The 16,230-nt window shown below is 41.9% G+C and overlaps 1 protein-coding gene across 6 annotated transcripts in view; it reads right to left on the reverse strand.

Annotated features, from left to right (window-relative positions):
- The window catches only part of KCNMA1 (potassium calcium-activated channel subfamily M alpha 1), an 879,212-nt gene that overhangs the window by 75,570 nt on the left and 787,412 nt on the right, over positions 1-16,230 (reverse strand). For all 6 annotated transcript variants that reach the window (XM_054034181.1, XM_054034180.1, XM_054034184.1 and 3 more), the window contains 3 exons: positions 10,271-10,394; positions 5,525-5,749; positions 2,134-2,326 (listed from right to left, as the gene is read on the reverse strand). In XM_054034181.1, coding sequence (XP_053890156.1) covers positions 2,134-2,326; positions 5,525-5,749; positions 10,271-10,394 — 542 coding nt within the window. The remainder of the gene's footprint in view (positions 1-2,133; positions 2,327-5,524; positions 5,750-10,270; positions 10,395-16,230) is intronic.

A 16,230-nucleotide genomic window follows, 5' to 3' on the forward strand; every position in this document is an offset into this window, starting at 1 on the left:
ATTGGAAGTTGATTGTGCTTGCAGTGATGGAAATTCGAAAAGCTATGGCTGTGTGTTAGTTTGATTTCTCCTCTGCAGCTATCCTCAGTTGATTTGCCTCCGGTGAACATTGTTTTTCCTAGTTTGCCTGGTCCCTCTTGCCCAGATTCTTCCCTCTGGATATCCTTTTCCTGTCTTGGTGTCATGTGACGTTATGTGTCTGTGACTGCACCAGACTGATCAGATACTTTCTGTTCCTTTGGATGTTGCCGCTCAGGAGCTACGTGATCCAGGGAACATTTGATGGGAATGCTGACTGATTCATGCACACAGCAAACAAAGGTGTGTGCCAGCTGAGAGCTATGATAAGCTTCCACTGAGTCTACACTTTAAGTCCCAGATTGTGAACCCCCCAGTCTTGTGCACAAGGCTGGGAAGAAATTTCCCCTGCTTGCTCCTGATCAGCACATTGTTGGGGAGGGCCATGTATTATAACCAAACTGTTCCTTTCTGCACCAGCCTATGGAAGGAGGCCAGATCATGGGGGGAAAACGATCTGCTTTATGACCATTAAAAAACAAACAAATACATAAAAAAAAACACTGGTCCCCTCCATTACTATTTGCACACCTTCTGGAAGGAACTGCCATACCAGATCACACCCGTGGTCCCGCTAGTCCAATATCCCAGCCAGCAGCAGATGTTTTGGACAAAGGTGTAAGAAACCCCACAGCAGGCAGCCCCACTAGGGAGGTCTTATCCTGATGCCTAATAGTTAGAGATTAGCTTAAACTCTGGAGCATGAAATTTCATCTCCCCCGCTTGTGACCCATATAAATATCCAATCCCTCTGAATCTTGCTAAATTCTTGGCTTCTGTGATATCCTGTGGCAATGAGTTCCACAGTGTAATTACTTTTTCACACAAGGTATATTTGCTAGCCCATGTACAAGGAGTTATAAAGGTTTGGTTCTGATTCAGAATTCCTTCCTCCACTGCTGCTGATGACGACATTTGAGGTGAGCAAGTGGTTCTTGTGCCAGCATTCACAATCCCACCATTTGAGAACATGGTTCTAAATCTATCAATTTACCAATGTGCTTTAGGTTTTCATTCTGTCATTAGGCTCTTGAGGGGCACTCCTACGGGACCTAATCCCGCACTCCTTGTTCAGGCTTAACTGCATTAACTTCAGTGACAGTTCAGCCCAAGTACGGATTTTGTGCTAAACTGTACAGAGCAGCAAGGAGAGGTCACAAGAGGCCTTCCTTCCAGCCATGCTCTCTATGCACGGATGAGTCTTAATCTCAGTTCTTGTGTACCTTGAGGGTAAGTTTGGTGCTTACAGGATAACTCACTGCATCATTTTAAAAGGTTTAACAGAGGCCACTCTTGCCTGCACTTCTGCAGGGACTAAAGATGGCTGGATCTACACTGAGGGTATTAGATAGGTGTCTTAGGCCTGCTTACCAGCATAGTTGGTGTAAAATGGCCTTGGAGTACTTATGAATCAGGCCCATGGACTTCAGTGAAGACTGTAGGACTTGTTCCATGCCTTTATGGGAGCTGTGCTTGCCAATCCAAGGGCAGAAATCAGTTTTGAGTTCATTCTGGGGGGCTTTTTGAGCAAGAAAGCACAGAAAATGTAAAGAAACCTCTGTTTAAATTGTCTTTTTTTTCCTTTTCTTTTTTGCCATGTGGCATTTGGCTATTTTTTGGCTGCCGTCTGGTGTACACAGCAAACAATCCTGTCAGCCAGCATTTGCCATCATGCCACTTTGCATTCAGAGTGAAGATAAGTCATCTCTGGCCATGTCATGTGTAACAATGCAACTTTATTTGGTGGAACTAGAAAGCACAGAATCGTGTGGATTTAGCAATCAGTGATGAAAGGGAAAAAAAGAAAAAAGGAAAGATCAACACATTTAAAAATTAAAATCTTGGTTCGTTCATTCCCCACTGCTCCAGATTTCCTTTGTGATACAGCAGGGAAACTATGTGACTGTCCCTTTAAAAGCCATCATACCAATCAGCAGGTTTAACTGTCAAGCAAGCTGATGTAAGGTTCTTTGAATTACTGAGTGAGGGATATTCTTCCTGCCAGGTCCTGTCCCCTGTAGGCATGGCAGAGAAGTATTATAGGGCAGTCCTTACCTTGGGAATTAGCCTGCAAGACCCCAATGCTGTCATCAAACTGCATAGATTTGATGTTGAGTGACGCCAAGATGCATTCCTTGTCCTGCAGCGAAGCATCATCAATATTATTCTGATTGGCTGACAGGATAACGCACATGTCGCAGAGGTTGATGTTGACAGCCCTTAAATCAGCCCGACTTAATGGTGTACCCTTCGGCATAGTGAAAAAAAAGAGGGTGGGGGGAGAGAGAGAGGGAAAAAAAGAAAAACAAATTAAAGATTGAGAAGGAGCTTTGGGAAATTATTTAACAAGTATCTTCTTTATGCTCTGACATTAAGCTGGTCTAACTATGTGCCAGGGAATAGGAGATGTGTGCTAATCTAAAGGGTAGTTGGTGCTGATGGCAGCATTTTAGGTTCAGTCTCAATACTCAGTCAAGCTATTACTAACAAACAAGAAATAGGAATAATGCCAGCATTCTACATCTCATCTGTGACTTGAAATTGTCTTGATTTAAGTCACTATCATGTGGCAACCTCTGGCTTTCTGAATATAACGAGGGGTGTGTTCTAAATGTCTGTTTATCTAATATCAGGTCATACAGGTCTCGGGCAAAAAAAAATAACAATTTAAACAGGAAAGCTTTGTGTGTCCTACACATTCTAACTGCAATCAAGATGAAGCTATTTTTCTAAAATGTGTACTACCTGGAGCAATACACAAGAAAGGTTAATCCTTTCCAATACATGTTTTTGGTGCTTCTTCCAACAAAACACACTGATATTTAAAGTTATGTGATTAAACCCTTTGAAACAGAAACAGGATGTTAAGTTAATGTGCACAATTCATATAATATTTCCTGGAGCTACAATTACCTATCAGAGAATGCAGTATTTAAAATGAAATGTTGTGGTAGTTAGTGGGTTGTTTTTTTTTTTTTTTTTCTTTTCATAACTAAGGCAACCAAGATACAACACTTAACCTGCTACATTTTATACACAAGACAATACTTACTCTGAAACTTAAGATATGGACTATTTAAGGCAAAAGGTACTACGTCTAGGTACCAGGGGCAGTACTCAGAGCCCTGTGCAATAAAAAGTGGGTTTATATGTGTGCCAGGCACAGCTCAGTCAGCTTCCACAGATTGGTACCCACAGACCCTAATGCTTATGGAGACACTAAACATTCCCTTTGTCTGAGTTGTGTCCCTGGGTCCCCAGAGCCCAGCCCCAACTCCCTTAAACACTGAGTGACAAGACCCAACCCCTCACCTCATGGTCATTCATGCAGAACAGTCAGGAAGGATGATATCTGCTGATCTCCATGGAGCATTTTCAAGAAGAAGATTTTGAATGGCACAAAGGGCAGTTAGGAGCCCCAACTCCATTCACAATCAATAAGATTTAGGCACCCAACTCCTGTTTGTGCCGTTGAAAATCTCCCCCCAAATCCCTCACCAACACCCCCCAAAGGGAGGTGGTTCTCCAAGGCAGATCAGCAGCAACCTGCTGGAGATCATAGCCACAGCGTCTTCTAGGAGAAACAAGATGACTGAATTTTAAGCCTGGTGAAAAGCATGGTGCCCTAGTTTGCAGAGCCCAAGTCACAGCCCAGTGCACAACTCCAGGAAGCTTGTAAAGGAAAACTAATTCAATGTTTGTGTCTGTACTAGTTTCAGGCACAAGGCTGACTATCTGAGCTTTCACACAAGAACATGGGCCTACTGCTGCAGTCCTTTATTCATACCACATATCTTCCCTCCCTTCCCACACATACATTGGAAGAACATTATTTACGTTGCAAAGTCAGGCACTCAAAAGTTAGGAAATGCCTGATTTAAAGTTTTCATGCAACGTTAACTCTGCCCAACGTGTGTCCATCCTTCATACTAAATGAGGCAGTGGTCACATAGAAAAAAAAGTAGTGTGTAATCACGTAATTCAAAACCGAATCATAAAGCATATGTACAAGGGAGCCAAATTTCGGTCTTTTGATCTAAGGATCCAAACCTTACAATATCTCCTTATTTTGTTAACAAAAATAACATTTCACATTGGATAGGTCTGTAGTAACAGCTGGATTCTGCTCTCTCACACATCATCAAGAATATTATCATCTAAGTTCTGATTGCTGAATCTTTATTACTGGTAAGAGGCTTGACTTTCAGATGTCAGGCTGAATTTGCAGGGCTGGCAGTTATGGGGAAAAAAATCTTTCACGGGGAAAATTTGATCTTGAAGCCATTTGTGAGGCACTAAATACAGAACTATGCCATGTCGCTGTACAGCAATTGCAGAACAGAAACAAAGATTAACAACAAATCTTAAATTGGAGTAACCATGAATTGCAGCATATATTGGGCAAAGCTGCCTTTCCATTCAATAAATGCTGTCATCCATAACCACATTAGGCTAAATGTATCACTGGTCTCTGAGAGCTTCTGGGCTTTACATTTTTGTTAATAAAAAAAAAAATTCTAAGAAATGGTAAACTTCTATTCTACTTTTTTATTCTGGTAAGTAAAGATTAAAGAATTCCAAAAGCTGAAACAATACAACAGCCAAGCTTGCTTTACTGAACTTTTGTAAACCACAGAGCATCACTTCGGCTATCAAACCAAGGGCCTGAGTCTCCATTGCTTGTGCTTTGTGAAGTCATTTACACAGTGGGTGTAAAACCATACTGAACTGGAATTAATCATTCACTTACACTGGAGGTAGCATTCTGCACTCACTGCACAAGTGTGAATGATGACATGAGAGAGTGGAGAATCAGGCCCTTTGAATTTTGGACTCAGAGGATGAATCTTGACCCCACTGAAGTCAATGGCTGTTTTACCATTATTATTAAAGGGACCGGGTTTTCATGCACTGTATTTAGTAAATGCTTACCACCAAACTGTGAACCCTTTTTAAAAGGAAGGGCTCTTAATGAAAATGCTGTGATCATTCTCTTTTGTACAAGAGAGCTAGCAGGCCAGCATGTATCAAGCCTTTACAGTTATAGATAGATAGACAAATAATAAAAATTGTTTTCAAAGGTTTTCCAGGCATAAATAATGTCATAAGTAAGTACTGTCATTCTGTCAGAAAAATCACAACATCAGAACTGGCTACACGCAGGGCACTAGAGTGAATGTTCAATAGATAACGCAGCTAATACATTTGATAGCAGCTGAAATTCATCCTTGACAAGGGACTGAACAGTGCTGCAAATTTCTTCTAATAAGGTCTCTCAGGGCTCAGTTTTCATAGATATAGTAAAGGGGAAGGGCTAAGTCCTGAGGCCTATAAACAGACAAAAGTAAAAGCCTCTGATCAAAGTCAATACGAATCTGTCCAGTTGGTGTCTAAGTAAAAAAAAAAAAAAAAAAAAAAAGTATCAATATCGTGGCTTTGGACTTACAGGCAAGATTGAAACCTTGGGGAAGTTATGTAGTGTCTCCCATTCCCTTTTCAGATATTCAAGTGAACCCACAAACACAATGTGCTTGAGTTCATGGTAGTGAAAGTTGCTGGCTCGTAATGGCATCACTAGATTTCTTACGCCAATCAATGCAGACTTAGCATCCCCGAATATGCAAACGACCACATGACCACTTAAAACTGTCATTGCTGCTTCACTCCGTGTCTGGGGGGGGAAAAAACAATAAGGGAAGGGGGAGATAAAGCAAAAAGAAGCATAAATCATAAACTGAATTCTAAACCAAGAAAAATGTACTTTCCTGTCAATATCATTCATGCACAGTGAAGCAGGATGATATTAGTAATTCATTATTATATTTATTATTTATCTTGCATGGAGTGTGGTCAGTGCTGTATAGACAGAGGGAGACATGATCCTTGCCACCAGGAGCTTGCAGTTCACAGGCAGAGGCCTGGTCTACACCAGAAAATTAGGTCAGTTTGACTACATTGGTCAAAGATGTAAACAGTGTAAACTATGCCACACCCCTGAGCGGCATAGTTAAGCTGACCTAAGTCCCCATGTAAAAAGTGCTAGGTCGATGGAAGAATTCTTCCCTCAACCTAGCTACTGCCACTCACAGATGTGGATTACCTGTGCCAACGAGAGAACCTCTCCAATGGGCATAAACAGTGCTTACACTGAAGTGCTACAGCTATGCTGCTGTAGCATTTTAAGGATAGACAAGCCCAGACAGTATAATGCAGACATATATGATCAAATTCTGGGCTCAGATATGTTGGTATAAATCTGTAGCACTCTATTGATTGGAGTTACTCTGGATTTAACTGAGGGCTAAATTTCCCCCATCATGCATTTGGTGATTTGATGGTGGATTTATTTCAGAGTTCAGGACACTCTACTGTATGGTGAACTAGTAATTAAAAACTAAGAGAAAAGGCAGACTTGGGGGAATGAGGGAGGTTCTAACCTAATGAGAAGCATGGAAGAATGTATCTTTCTGCCACTCTCATTTTGGTGCGAAGGAACCTGTTCGGGATACTGATGGCTTAACTTTGGTATTCAAATCTGCACTGCTCTAGCACAGCAAATCTTTATGTTCTAGTACGAGGAGTAAAAAGAATAGTTGTGAATTGTAAAATACAACCAGTTAAGAAGCAAACAGTGTCAACCTGAAAAAGAATAAAGTGATTATATTTAGGATAATGTGTCCACAACTGGAGAATGAGGGTATAAATGGAGGGAATGTGGGAAACAAACCACAACTCAAACACAATAAGGTCTGGAGGCTAAAGGTCTGAGTCTCCTCTCTCATTGGTTATACTTACATCACTCTGACTCTGATGACTTTAATGCAGTAACTCCTGATTGACACTGGTGTGAGAGCAGAATCAGATCCCCCTATATGTGGGGAAACACTTCCAACAACCCTGGCTGCAAAAGCATATTGAAAAGGATTCTATTTGTCCACACCCAGAGTTTTTGGTTTGCTTCCAAAGTTTATAGCTGGCATAAGTAAAATATTCCCTGGTCCAAAGTGTTTTTCTTGGACTGTCAGGAGTCGTTCTAAAGCTCCTGTAGCAAAATGAGAATGTCAAAACCCAGAATGCTTTTCCAGCTCACTGCCATTTCAGAGCAGTGTTGGTGGGTCTGAGCTAATGGAATTTTCAGCCTCTTGCACATCCCTTTACCCAGCAATGTAAGGAGCCTTAGTGTAAATGAGAATCAGGCCCAAATGTTTTAAGCTGTTCTTGTAGATTTATAGATTTTTGTGTGTGTAAATGTTTTAAGACTATAGTCCAGGATCTGAGCCTGTGACTGAGCTGTGCTTGGTGCAGCTCAGGGGAGGACTCAAAGATCTCCCCTATGTCCTTGGACAAGCTGCCACCAGCGCCATCCTTAGTGTAAATTGGAGTAGCCTCTGTGCTGTTTTAGTTTACACCAGAGGGTTCTTCTGGAAGTCAGAAATCGCCATGGTGCAAGAACTTGACTAATAGTGACTTTTCATTGACAAGAGCAACTGAGGGAATGGAAGGAAGAATCTGATGAAGCACATCTAAATGGTGTTCAGAATTATTGGCTTATCTCAATGAGAGAGGTTAAATTTGTGCTGTAATCCCAGTCAGTCTTGAAGGCAGCTCACACATTCAGATGACTATTAAGTAAAGTCATTAGCTGATGATGACTTTCATATCTGGATCCAGTCTTGGTGCTGTTGCATTCCACTAATGGATATCATCCTATGTGCATCAAAATTATGATGCCAGTGAGGTGGATATTCAACAAAACTTAGCTATGGGCTGTGAAGAATTGATGAATAAAAACATTTAATGGAGTATAGGTCCATCAATGGTTATTAGCCAAGATGGTCAGGTATGCAACCCCATGCTCTGGGTCCCAAAACCTCTGACTGTCAGAAGCTGGGACTGAACGACAAGGGATGGATCACTCAATAAACTGTCCTGGTCTGTTCTGTTCATTCCCTCTGAAGCCTCTGATACTGTCCACTGTCAGAAGATAGGATGGACTAGATAGACCATGAGTCTGACTCAGTATGGTCGTTCTTATGTTCAAAGTAGCACATTTATTGAAGCCAGCAAACAGTAAATTTTTCTTTTTGTTAATACATAGAGTAAATGTTTTCACTAAGCTGTGGCTCCCTGCTGCTTATTCTTTACACAGACTGCATGGAATGCAAATGTAGAATGTAGTGCAGAGGTACTCACTATGGAGCAGTTTTGGCCAAAAGGTTTCTCGTCAGTTTAAAAAAAAAACATATTCTGCTTTCAGTTGCTCTGCTACAACTCCATTAATTTTCAGGTAACTGAGAGCAGAATGGGGCTTTCACATTAAAAATATTTAAGGACTCAATCCTGCAAGATGCTGAGCACCTTGGCTTTGATACTGCAAAACCTTTAAACATGCACTTAACTTGAAGCATATGAGTAGTCCCATGCATGTGCATAAGTGCTTTGCTGAATCAGGATCTTACAAGACTGAACCCAAACTATGGTTCTTGTCTGAAAGATATGTATGTAAAAATGGTACTTTCCCACTTGACAAACCTAATCCCTAGGTAGGTTCAAAGTCATGTCTGCTTACTTGAGAGACACATGCCTTATACTTCTGTCAGCCCTGCACAGCCAACACAGCTATGGGGCAGAGAAGTGAATTCTTTTCTGGTTCAGGCATCATCAACACAATTGTTTAAACAACTTCCAATTATAGGACAATCTGCGCAACCGCATCATCTTCAAATTATGCCCTCATTTGCACTTATGCAGTAAGGTTGCACCGACGTACGCACAGACATAATTTGTGGACAGTGGACAGGAGTAAGTGAGGGCAGCCTTTTGCTCACAGGATCTTTATCACTGGTGATGATGCATGGAACAAGAAAGAACTCAGCCAAACTTGTAGATCCCAGGTTGCGTTTACAGAGCAGACTGTTATGGGGGAAAAACCCACATCTATTTACTTGCAAACAGAGAAAAACTGATATGGAGTCAAGAAGAAATAATAAATGAGGAAACCCCACTATGCCATTTGTATAGGAACACTTTTCACAGTAGAAGAACATGTTAAGGTCATCCCTGACTGATCTGTTAAAAATATTTAAAATATTACAGCTGATCTCTGTCTCCCTCTGTTATAAAGCAATATATAGTGATCCCTCTGTGTTATGAAGTAATGGACAGTAAGGTTGCCCCTCATGGCCTACTGAATACCCTGGAATGAATATTAATTTAAAATGTTCAGACCAAACTCTGGCTAACAATTTAGTTACTGGAATTGACTAGTTTATTGATTGTTTAAATGCCAATATTGCAGTTCCAAACAATGTCACGGTTATTATAGCAACCCCTGAGGAGCACAGGAAACAACCTTTTATGCCCCGATCGTTAGAATAAACCAGGGCTGTCACCATTATTGGTTACACCATGCAATAGCACAGGGAAAACGAAGACAGCAATCTCAAGGAAAGCTTTATAAACTGCGACAAAGTGAAGATCCACCAGGGAACTCATTTCATATATCATCAGTTTTGTGTTTGAGATCTGAAGTTAGTTACTTGTTACTCTTAGGTATGAGTACATGAACACAAACAGCACAAACTTTCACTGAATGTAACAGATTGTGATAGGCCTTCTAATTATTTTTAATTACTTGAGTCAGTTTGATGGCCCTCCCAGTTTAACAAATGAAATGAATACACACTAGACCCAGTACACTATGTTAGATGGGTAGAATAGCAGTACCATTTACTCAGGCTTGTTTGAGTGCTTTAACACGTTGAAAACCAAGCGATAAATTTAAATAGGGGAAAATTCCCATTGACTAATAAGGAATAATGCATTAGCACCTTGTTTCAAAGAGATGAATGGTACATGGTGAATGGTCACCATAGCTCTGATCCTACAAAGATCTGAAGCACATGTATAATTTTAAGCTTCTGAGTAGTCCCATTAACCCATATGAAAATGTAGTCTCAGGATTTGCGGCCTATTTTCAGTGAAGTATGTAGGGTTATAGGCTAATATACCCACCAGGGTTTGCCAGAATGATGGCTCAAAATCCATCCATATTGCATTTCTGATTTCAGTACAATGGTTTTTTTAAATGATATAGATAACTATGTTAACCCATTAAACATCTCACATTCTTATTGTCTAAATGGGCTCTCTTTGGATGGAACTTTGTAAGACATTATTTTAAGGCACCCACCAAAATGACCTTTTCAATGTCCTTTCCTGGACACCAATGAAACATCCCCGTGGAGTCATATTTTTTCACACTGGCATCCATGTTGTCAATCTGCTCATTGCCGGGAATTAACAAGGGGTCATGCCTAGGGAAAAAAAAAAAAAAAAAACAAGTCACAGATAATGTAAGTGGAAAATATTATGAATTATGGATGGGAAAATATCCCAAGAGCTATATCGAAACAGGGATAAAAGTCAAAAATGAAATTTATTTATGTTTAAACAGATGTTTTCAACACACCTGCCTTAGGGAAAAAAAGCTAATAAAATAAGAAAAAAAGTTTTTAAATGTTGGGTTGGGGCCTGGAAGATTTTCAATAAGCTTTTCAGCTGATTTTAAAATGGTTTGTCACATTCATGTTCATAAATATTCTTTCTTCCCGCTACCATCCCTCCAAAAAATAATATCAAAAGAGTTGCTATTAGCATCTGCAATGAAGTAGAAGGGATCGGAACAGAGCCCCATGCTGACTGACTGGCAGAAGTATGGAAAGCCAATTACTTGCTTTTACCACATACAACTTCTGACGTGATGCTCTTCACAGTAAAAGCTTTAACAGGCTGCACTTTAAATATTTTAGCAATTTGCCCAATCATATTTTGCTTTCCCAAACTGAAGCCCTTTAAAGATTCAGCAGTATGTCATTTTAGAGTAGACTGACTAACAAATGCCCACATCTGGAATACATGATTTTAATACTAAACAACAGTGTCCATTTTCTGTGACAACTGTATCTGTGGCAACCTTCTAAGTGTTTCTGTAGCAGGATTTTAAAACCCAGGGCTTCTCAAAGGAGCCACAAATAAGAGACATTTTAATTAACTGCCCTCCAACAAATAGAATTGTGTATGCACTTGCACACACACACACACACACACACACTTCATTAATTTATTTGCTGAAAAAACAATTATTGAGGGAAGAGGGTAAGTGAGCTATCAAGGACCTACAAGATGCTAAATAAGAGAAGTCTTAGTCATAAGCATCATATGGCATCATTAGAATCAGTATAGCCTCTACAAGGCACAGGGGGAACTGAACATTAAAAAAAACAGGGGACAGAGTTTTGTCTAACAAAGCCCACATGTTCCCCACGTTTTTGCACAGAACTTTCTGTCATGAAGCTCCAGGAATGAGTTTTCATTTCAGAGGAAGAAATTAGTAATGTGAAAAAAAGACACCTACTCAAAGGCCAGATATTCAAATGTAGTTGTCCAAGTTGTGCCCTTGGGAAAAAAAAAAGTGCCTGCATATTTGTTGCACACACAAAGCCTGCACTGTCATGCCAAAGAAATGAGCTAAATGTGCTTTCTATAACTTCAAAGGGGGCAGAGCCAGTCTTCATGAAGAGCTGTAGGGACATCCCTGCTGCCAATCTGATTAATATAGAAGGCACTCCTCAGATATTATGGTGCTGAGTGACAGTACAAAACCATGCACGTGATTAATGTTTTTTCACGTGAAGTTCACTAACTACATGTGTGTTTGCCACATGGTGAACTGCTTCCCTCCTTGGGAAAGAGCATGGAAGTACTTTGTTTTAAATGGGTAACCAAATGAGTAGATTCTCCAGTCCTGCTCACTCTCTCTGTGGGGGTCAGGGCTGTGGGGGGGATGGGGTCGGGGGTGTCCGGCTCAGAGGGGCTGGGTTCAGAGCTAGGGGTCAGGGTTGCGGGAGTGAAGGGGTGCCCGGCACAGAGGGGCTGGGTCTCACTTTTGGGATAGGGGAGAGAGGAGGAATGTGGGGTTAGAAAGGGGTGATTGATGCTGTGAGTGCCATTCTTCTTATGGTGTAAAAGCTGTATCAAGTAGGAATGTTGTGCAGAATTTCCTAAAAGTGGTCAGACTGTGGATTCATCTAATCTCTTCTGCAAGTTTGTACCACAGCTTGATCCCCTCAATTGATGGTGCTGTGTCCCCAGCCATCTTGCGTCTCATTCCGGGCTTTGTAATCTGCACTTTGTCCAAGAGGAACACAACAATCCTGAGATTTTGTAGATGGAAATACTAAATATATCGATAGCCGCAGAAGTTGTGTAATTGGTAAGAGGATGGAGTGGGGTGAATACCAGCCCAGGAAGCACCCTGCTTGGCAAAGATATCTGCCATTTGGTTCCACTGTATCCTTTGCAAAGGCAAAGGATTGGGTCTTCAGAAGTACTTTTATGAATTCCAATGATAAGTCATCTCTATTGCAGATGGTTTAACAGTGTCCATAAGGGGAGAGACTTTATCATCGGTTAGGAAATCTCCCAAGCCTTCCTTCACATTCGTTGTGGAAGTTTAACAAGTGATTCCCCATGAGCCCTTCATAGCACATCACTGACATAAAAGCAGAAGTCACTAATCTAATCTTTCCACCACACTTAATATGGTTTCTTTCAAATAATTAGGTACATTAAGGATGTGATGTATAAATTTCCCTTCATACTCATTAAGAAACAATAGTAAAATGGTTGCTAAAAATTACTTCATTTTATTTTCCAATTAATTTTTCTTGTCTGTTTGTATGCTTTCAGGTCTGGGGCTAAATAGCCCTCTTAAGCTTTTATTCAAAATTTGAAGGCCTTGATTCAGTAAACCACTTAAGCAGGTGCCTTCAGTTCAGCGCTTACTTAAGTGTTTTGCTGAGCTAGGGCCTTGCTTCATACAAGAGCAGGGCTGCCCAGAGGATTCAGGGGGCCTGGGGCAAAGCAATTTCGGGGGCCCCTTCCATAAAAAAAAAGTTGCAATATTCTAGTAACATGTATTTGGAAATGTAAAAAATAACCAGTGAAATACATTCAAAAATTAATTTTTAATAATTTGAAAATACACGAAATACATTATTTAAAAACATTAAATGCTTTAATGGTATATATACATTTGCAATTACATAATGGGCTGTCACTGGGTGATGGTGATGGTTGGTGCCAATGGGTTGTCGCTGCCTGGGGGTGACGTTACTGTTGCCCAGGGCTAGGTGGGGAGCCTGGCTCAGAGGGGCTGGGCTCGGAGCTGGGGGTCAGGGCTGTGGGGGGGATGGGGTCGGGGGGTGTCCGGCTCAGAGGGGCTGGGCTCGGAGCTGGGGGTCAGGGCTGGGGGGGGGTTGGGGTCGGGGGTGTCCGGCTCAGAGGGGCTGGGTTCAGAGCTAGGGGTCAGGGCTGCGGGGGGATGGGGTCGGGGGGTGCCCTGCTCAGAGGGGCTGGGCTCGGAGTTGGCGGTCAGGGCTGGGATCGGGGGTGCCCGGCTCAGAGGGGCTTACCATGCCGCTTAGCCCCGCCACTCCCCTCTCCCAGAGCCTCAGCGAGCCGCGTCCAGGAGCTCCTGCTGTTCGGTCCGCCGGAGCTCGCAGCCCCACCCTCTTACCACGTGGCTCCGAGCGGGAGGACCTCAGACCCTGCCCGAGCCACGCTGCTGCAGCGCTGTCCAGGGCTGCTCCTGGACGCGGCGTGCTGAGGTGCCGGGGGATATGGGCAGGCAGAGGCAGGGGGAGCTTCCGACATTCTCGTGGGGGCCCCTGCGGGGCCCGGGGCAAATTGCCCCACCTGCCCCCCCCCGGGCGGCCCTGTACAAGAGCATTCATATGAGTTTGTGATAGAAACTTACAACTAGAGCGAAATGAAGTACTCATAGTAAACAATTTGAGGAATGTAGCCCCTTTTTCTGTTTGTGGATTATCTGCTAACAGACTTGGATTTTTATGGATTTATTTGTTATTGATAATTGTTTGATTAAAACCTATATTTCAGCCAATAGGCTGTTGACTTAGAGTAGGTCTTTTGCTATTTGCGGTGTGTAACTGGGCAATTAAGGCATGTGCTTTTGTTTTTGCTCTCTGATTGGGTATTATACCATTTTTTATTGTTTGTATTACTGTAGCACTTAGGGGGCCCTAGCCATGGTGAAGAACCCCTTACTTGTAATCAGATACCGCCCTCCCCCCAACTAAGGAGCTGCTTTTAATATTCAAATTACTCTAAAAGCCATGTGCATAGTGAGATTTGTCTTGAAAACTAGTAATCCACAACAGGGGGAAGTACACCCATTGAGATGAATGGGTCAGTTCACAACTATCGGAGTGATTGTGTCAGATTGAATTAATCTCCATGGGGTGTTCTGATTCATTTGAGAACAACCCATGGAGACGAATGAACCACTTAATTCCTTTGCAAATCTCTCATGATGTGGAGGGTTGTGCAGAGCTCCTTCCCCTATCCTAGCCCTGAAATGGAGTACGGAGCCTCCCTCCCAGACTGAGGGTCTGGAGGAGTCAGGAGAAAGGCAAAGCTAGTAGTTGAATGGCAGTGAGGTGTTCCCAGGAAGCCTCTGTGTGCCCCTCCATAGGTGCCACTTAACTACAACCACCTCCTCAAAAAACAAGGGAAATTCGTAACCCAAAAACTTGGTTACTGCAGAGCTGAGGTTGACCTCCAGTTCCTGCTTCCAGAACATCAAATGCACCTATTCTCAAACCTCTTAAAACCAGGACATATAGAGTTAAAGTATATACCAGCATCATCCCGCAACCTTAACTCTCCTCTCTTTGAATGATACCCCAGCCCACCCATGACAGACATTGTAGCATTCTATCCTTCCAGATATGGGAAAGTGCAGGGACCCAGCATGTGGGTACAATAGGAGAATCTGTCAGACTGTGTTCTACAGCAAAAACTACATTTAGAGCATACTTCACCTGGCTATACCTGGCCTGTATTCAACTACTTCACCTACTATGTACAAATCAACCCAGAGCTGCTAGATATTGCCACTCTATCCCTTGTCCTAAGGATTCTCTCAGGAACATCAGCTGCACTTCCTCTGCTCTCCAGTGCACTATCATGATTGCTACCAGACTGCTACAAATCCCCACGTCAAGAACAGACTGTCATACTCCTCTATCTGCACAACTCATATAACTCAGCCCAGCCACAAGGGGTCCATGATTTCTGGGTGCACCTGCACCTCTCCTCATATGGTCATGTGAGCTGTGGTGACCAGCTCCAAGTAATCCTTTCACCAAGTCAATGCCGCTATTCCTAACACAGTGAAGGGCAATTGGAACACATGCAGACAAATGAAAGAATATGATTCTGTGGCCCACAACCTGTTATATAAAATGGCTCATTTTACTTGGTCATTCCTCATGTCTGCTTTATTTTAGGGCTGCCCTGGATGAAACATACCTACAGTATATCCCCTGAAGATCTTGCCAGCTCCTGAGGGCAGAGTTAAGGTTGTGGGGCGGGCTGGTGTGCATCTTAACTTGCTCTTTTATGGTTTTCACAGGTTTAAGTATAAGTACATTCAATATTCTGGGAGGTACAAGGCAGTGCTGGCCAATCTTAACTCTGTGTTAATGAAGCTTTTAGGGAGTGTATAATTCTGTAACTACAAATGCACTTATTTACACCACTATCAGGTACTTTGTTTCTCTATTTAACCTTTTCAACCTCTGATAATGAGAGACCCAATAGGAAAAAAAAAGACAGATATAATAAGTGGAGAGTAATTGTCTTAAAGTCTAATATTACCATTTATTAACAAATGGCTAACATATGCCAGCCGATACCATTGTTCAACTCTCATGGGAATTGCATGTGATCATTGGAGAACAGAAATTGGCAGAAAGTAAAAGTTACCTTAGTAAACTCTAACAACAGTGGCTTCTGATATACCTACTGTTTGGAAATCTGTATCCTGCCATTTTCCAGTCTCTTATAATTTGTCTCTTCGTCCTAAATAAAGCATTACCTGAAGATTTCTATAGTAGTTCAAGAATTGTTTAGAACTCGGGTCGAACTCTGCCCTCGGACATGAGCACATGCATTTAAGGACAGAATAGGGCTCCAACTATTTAGATATATGGACTAATTTTTCTTTGGACCATGACAACTTTATGAAATAGTGTATTAATTAAATACAACTACTATTACTTTGGA

The sequence above is a fragment of the Malaclemys terrapin genome, chromosome 7, assembly GCF_027887155.1.
Source record: "Malaclemys terrapin pileata isolate rMalTer1 chromosome 7, rMalTer1.hap1, whole genome shotgun sequence".
In the NCBI taxonomy this organism is placed as follows: Eukaryota; Metazoa; Chordata; order Testudines; family Emydidae; genus Malaclemys; species Malaclemys terrapin.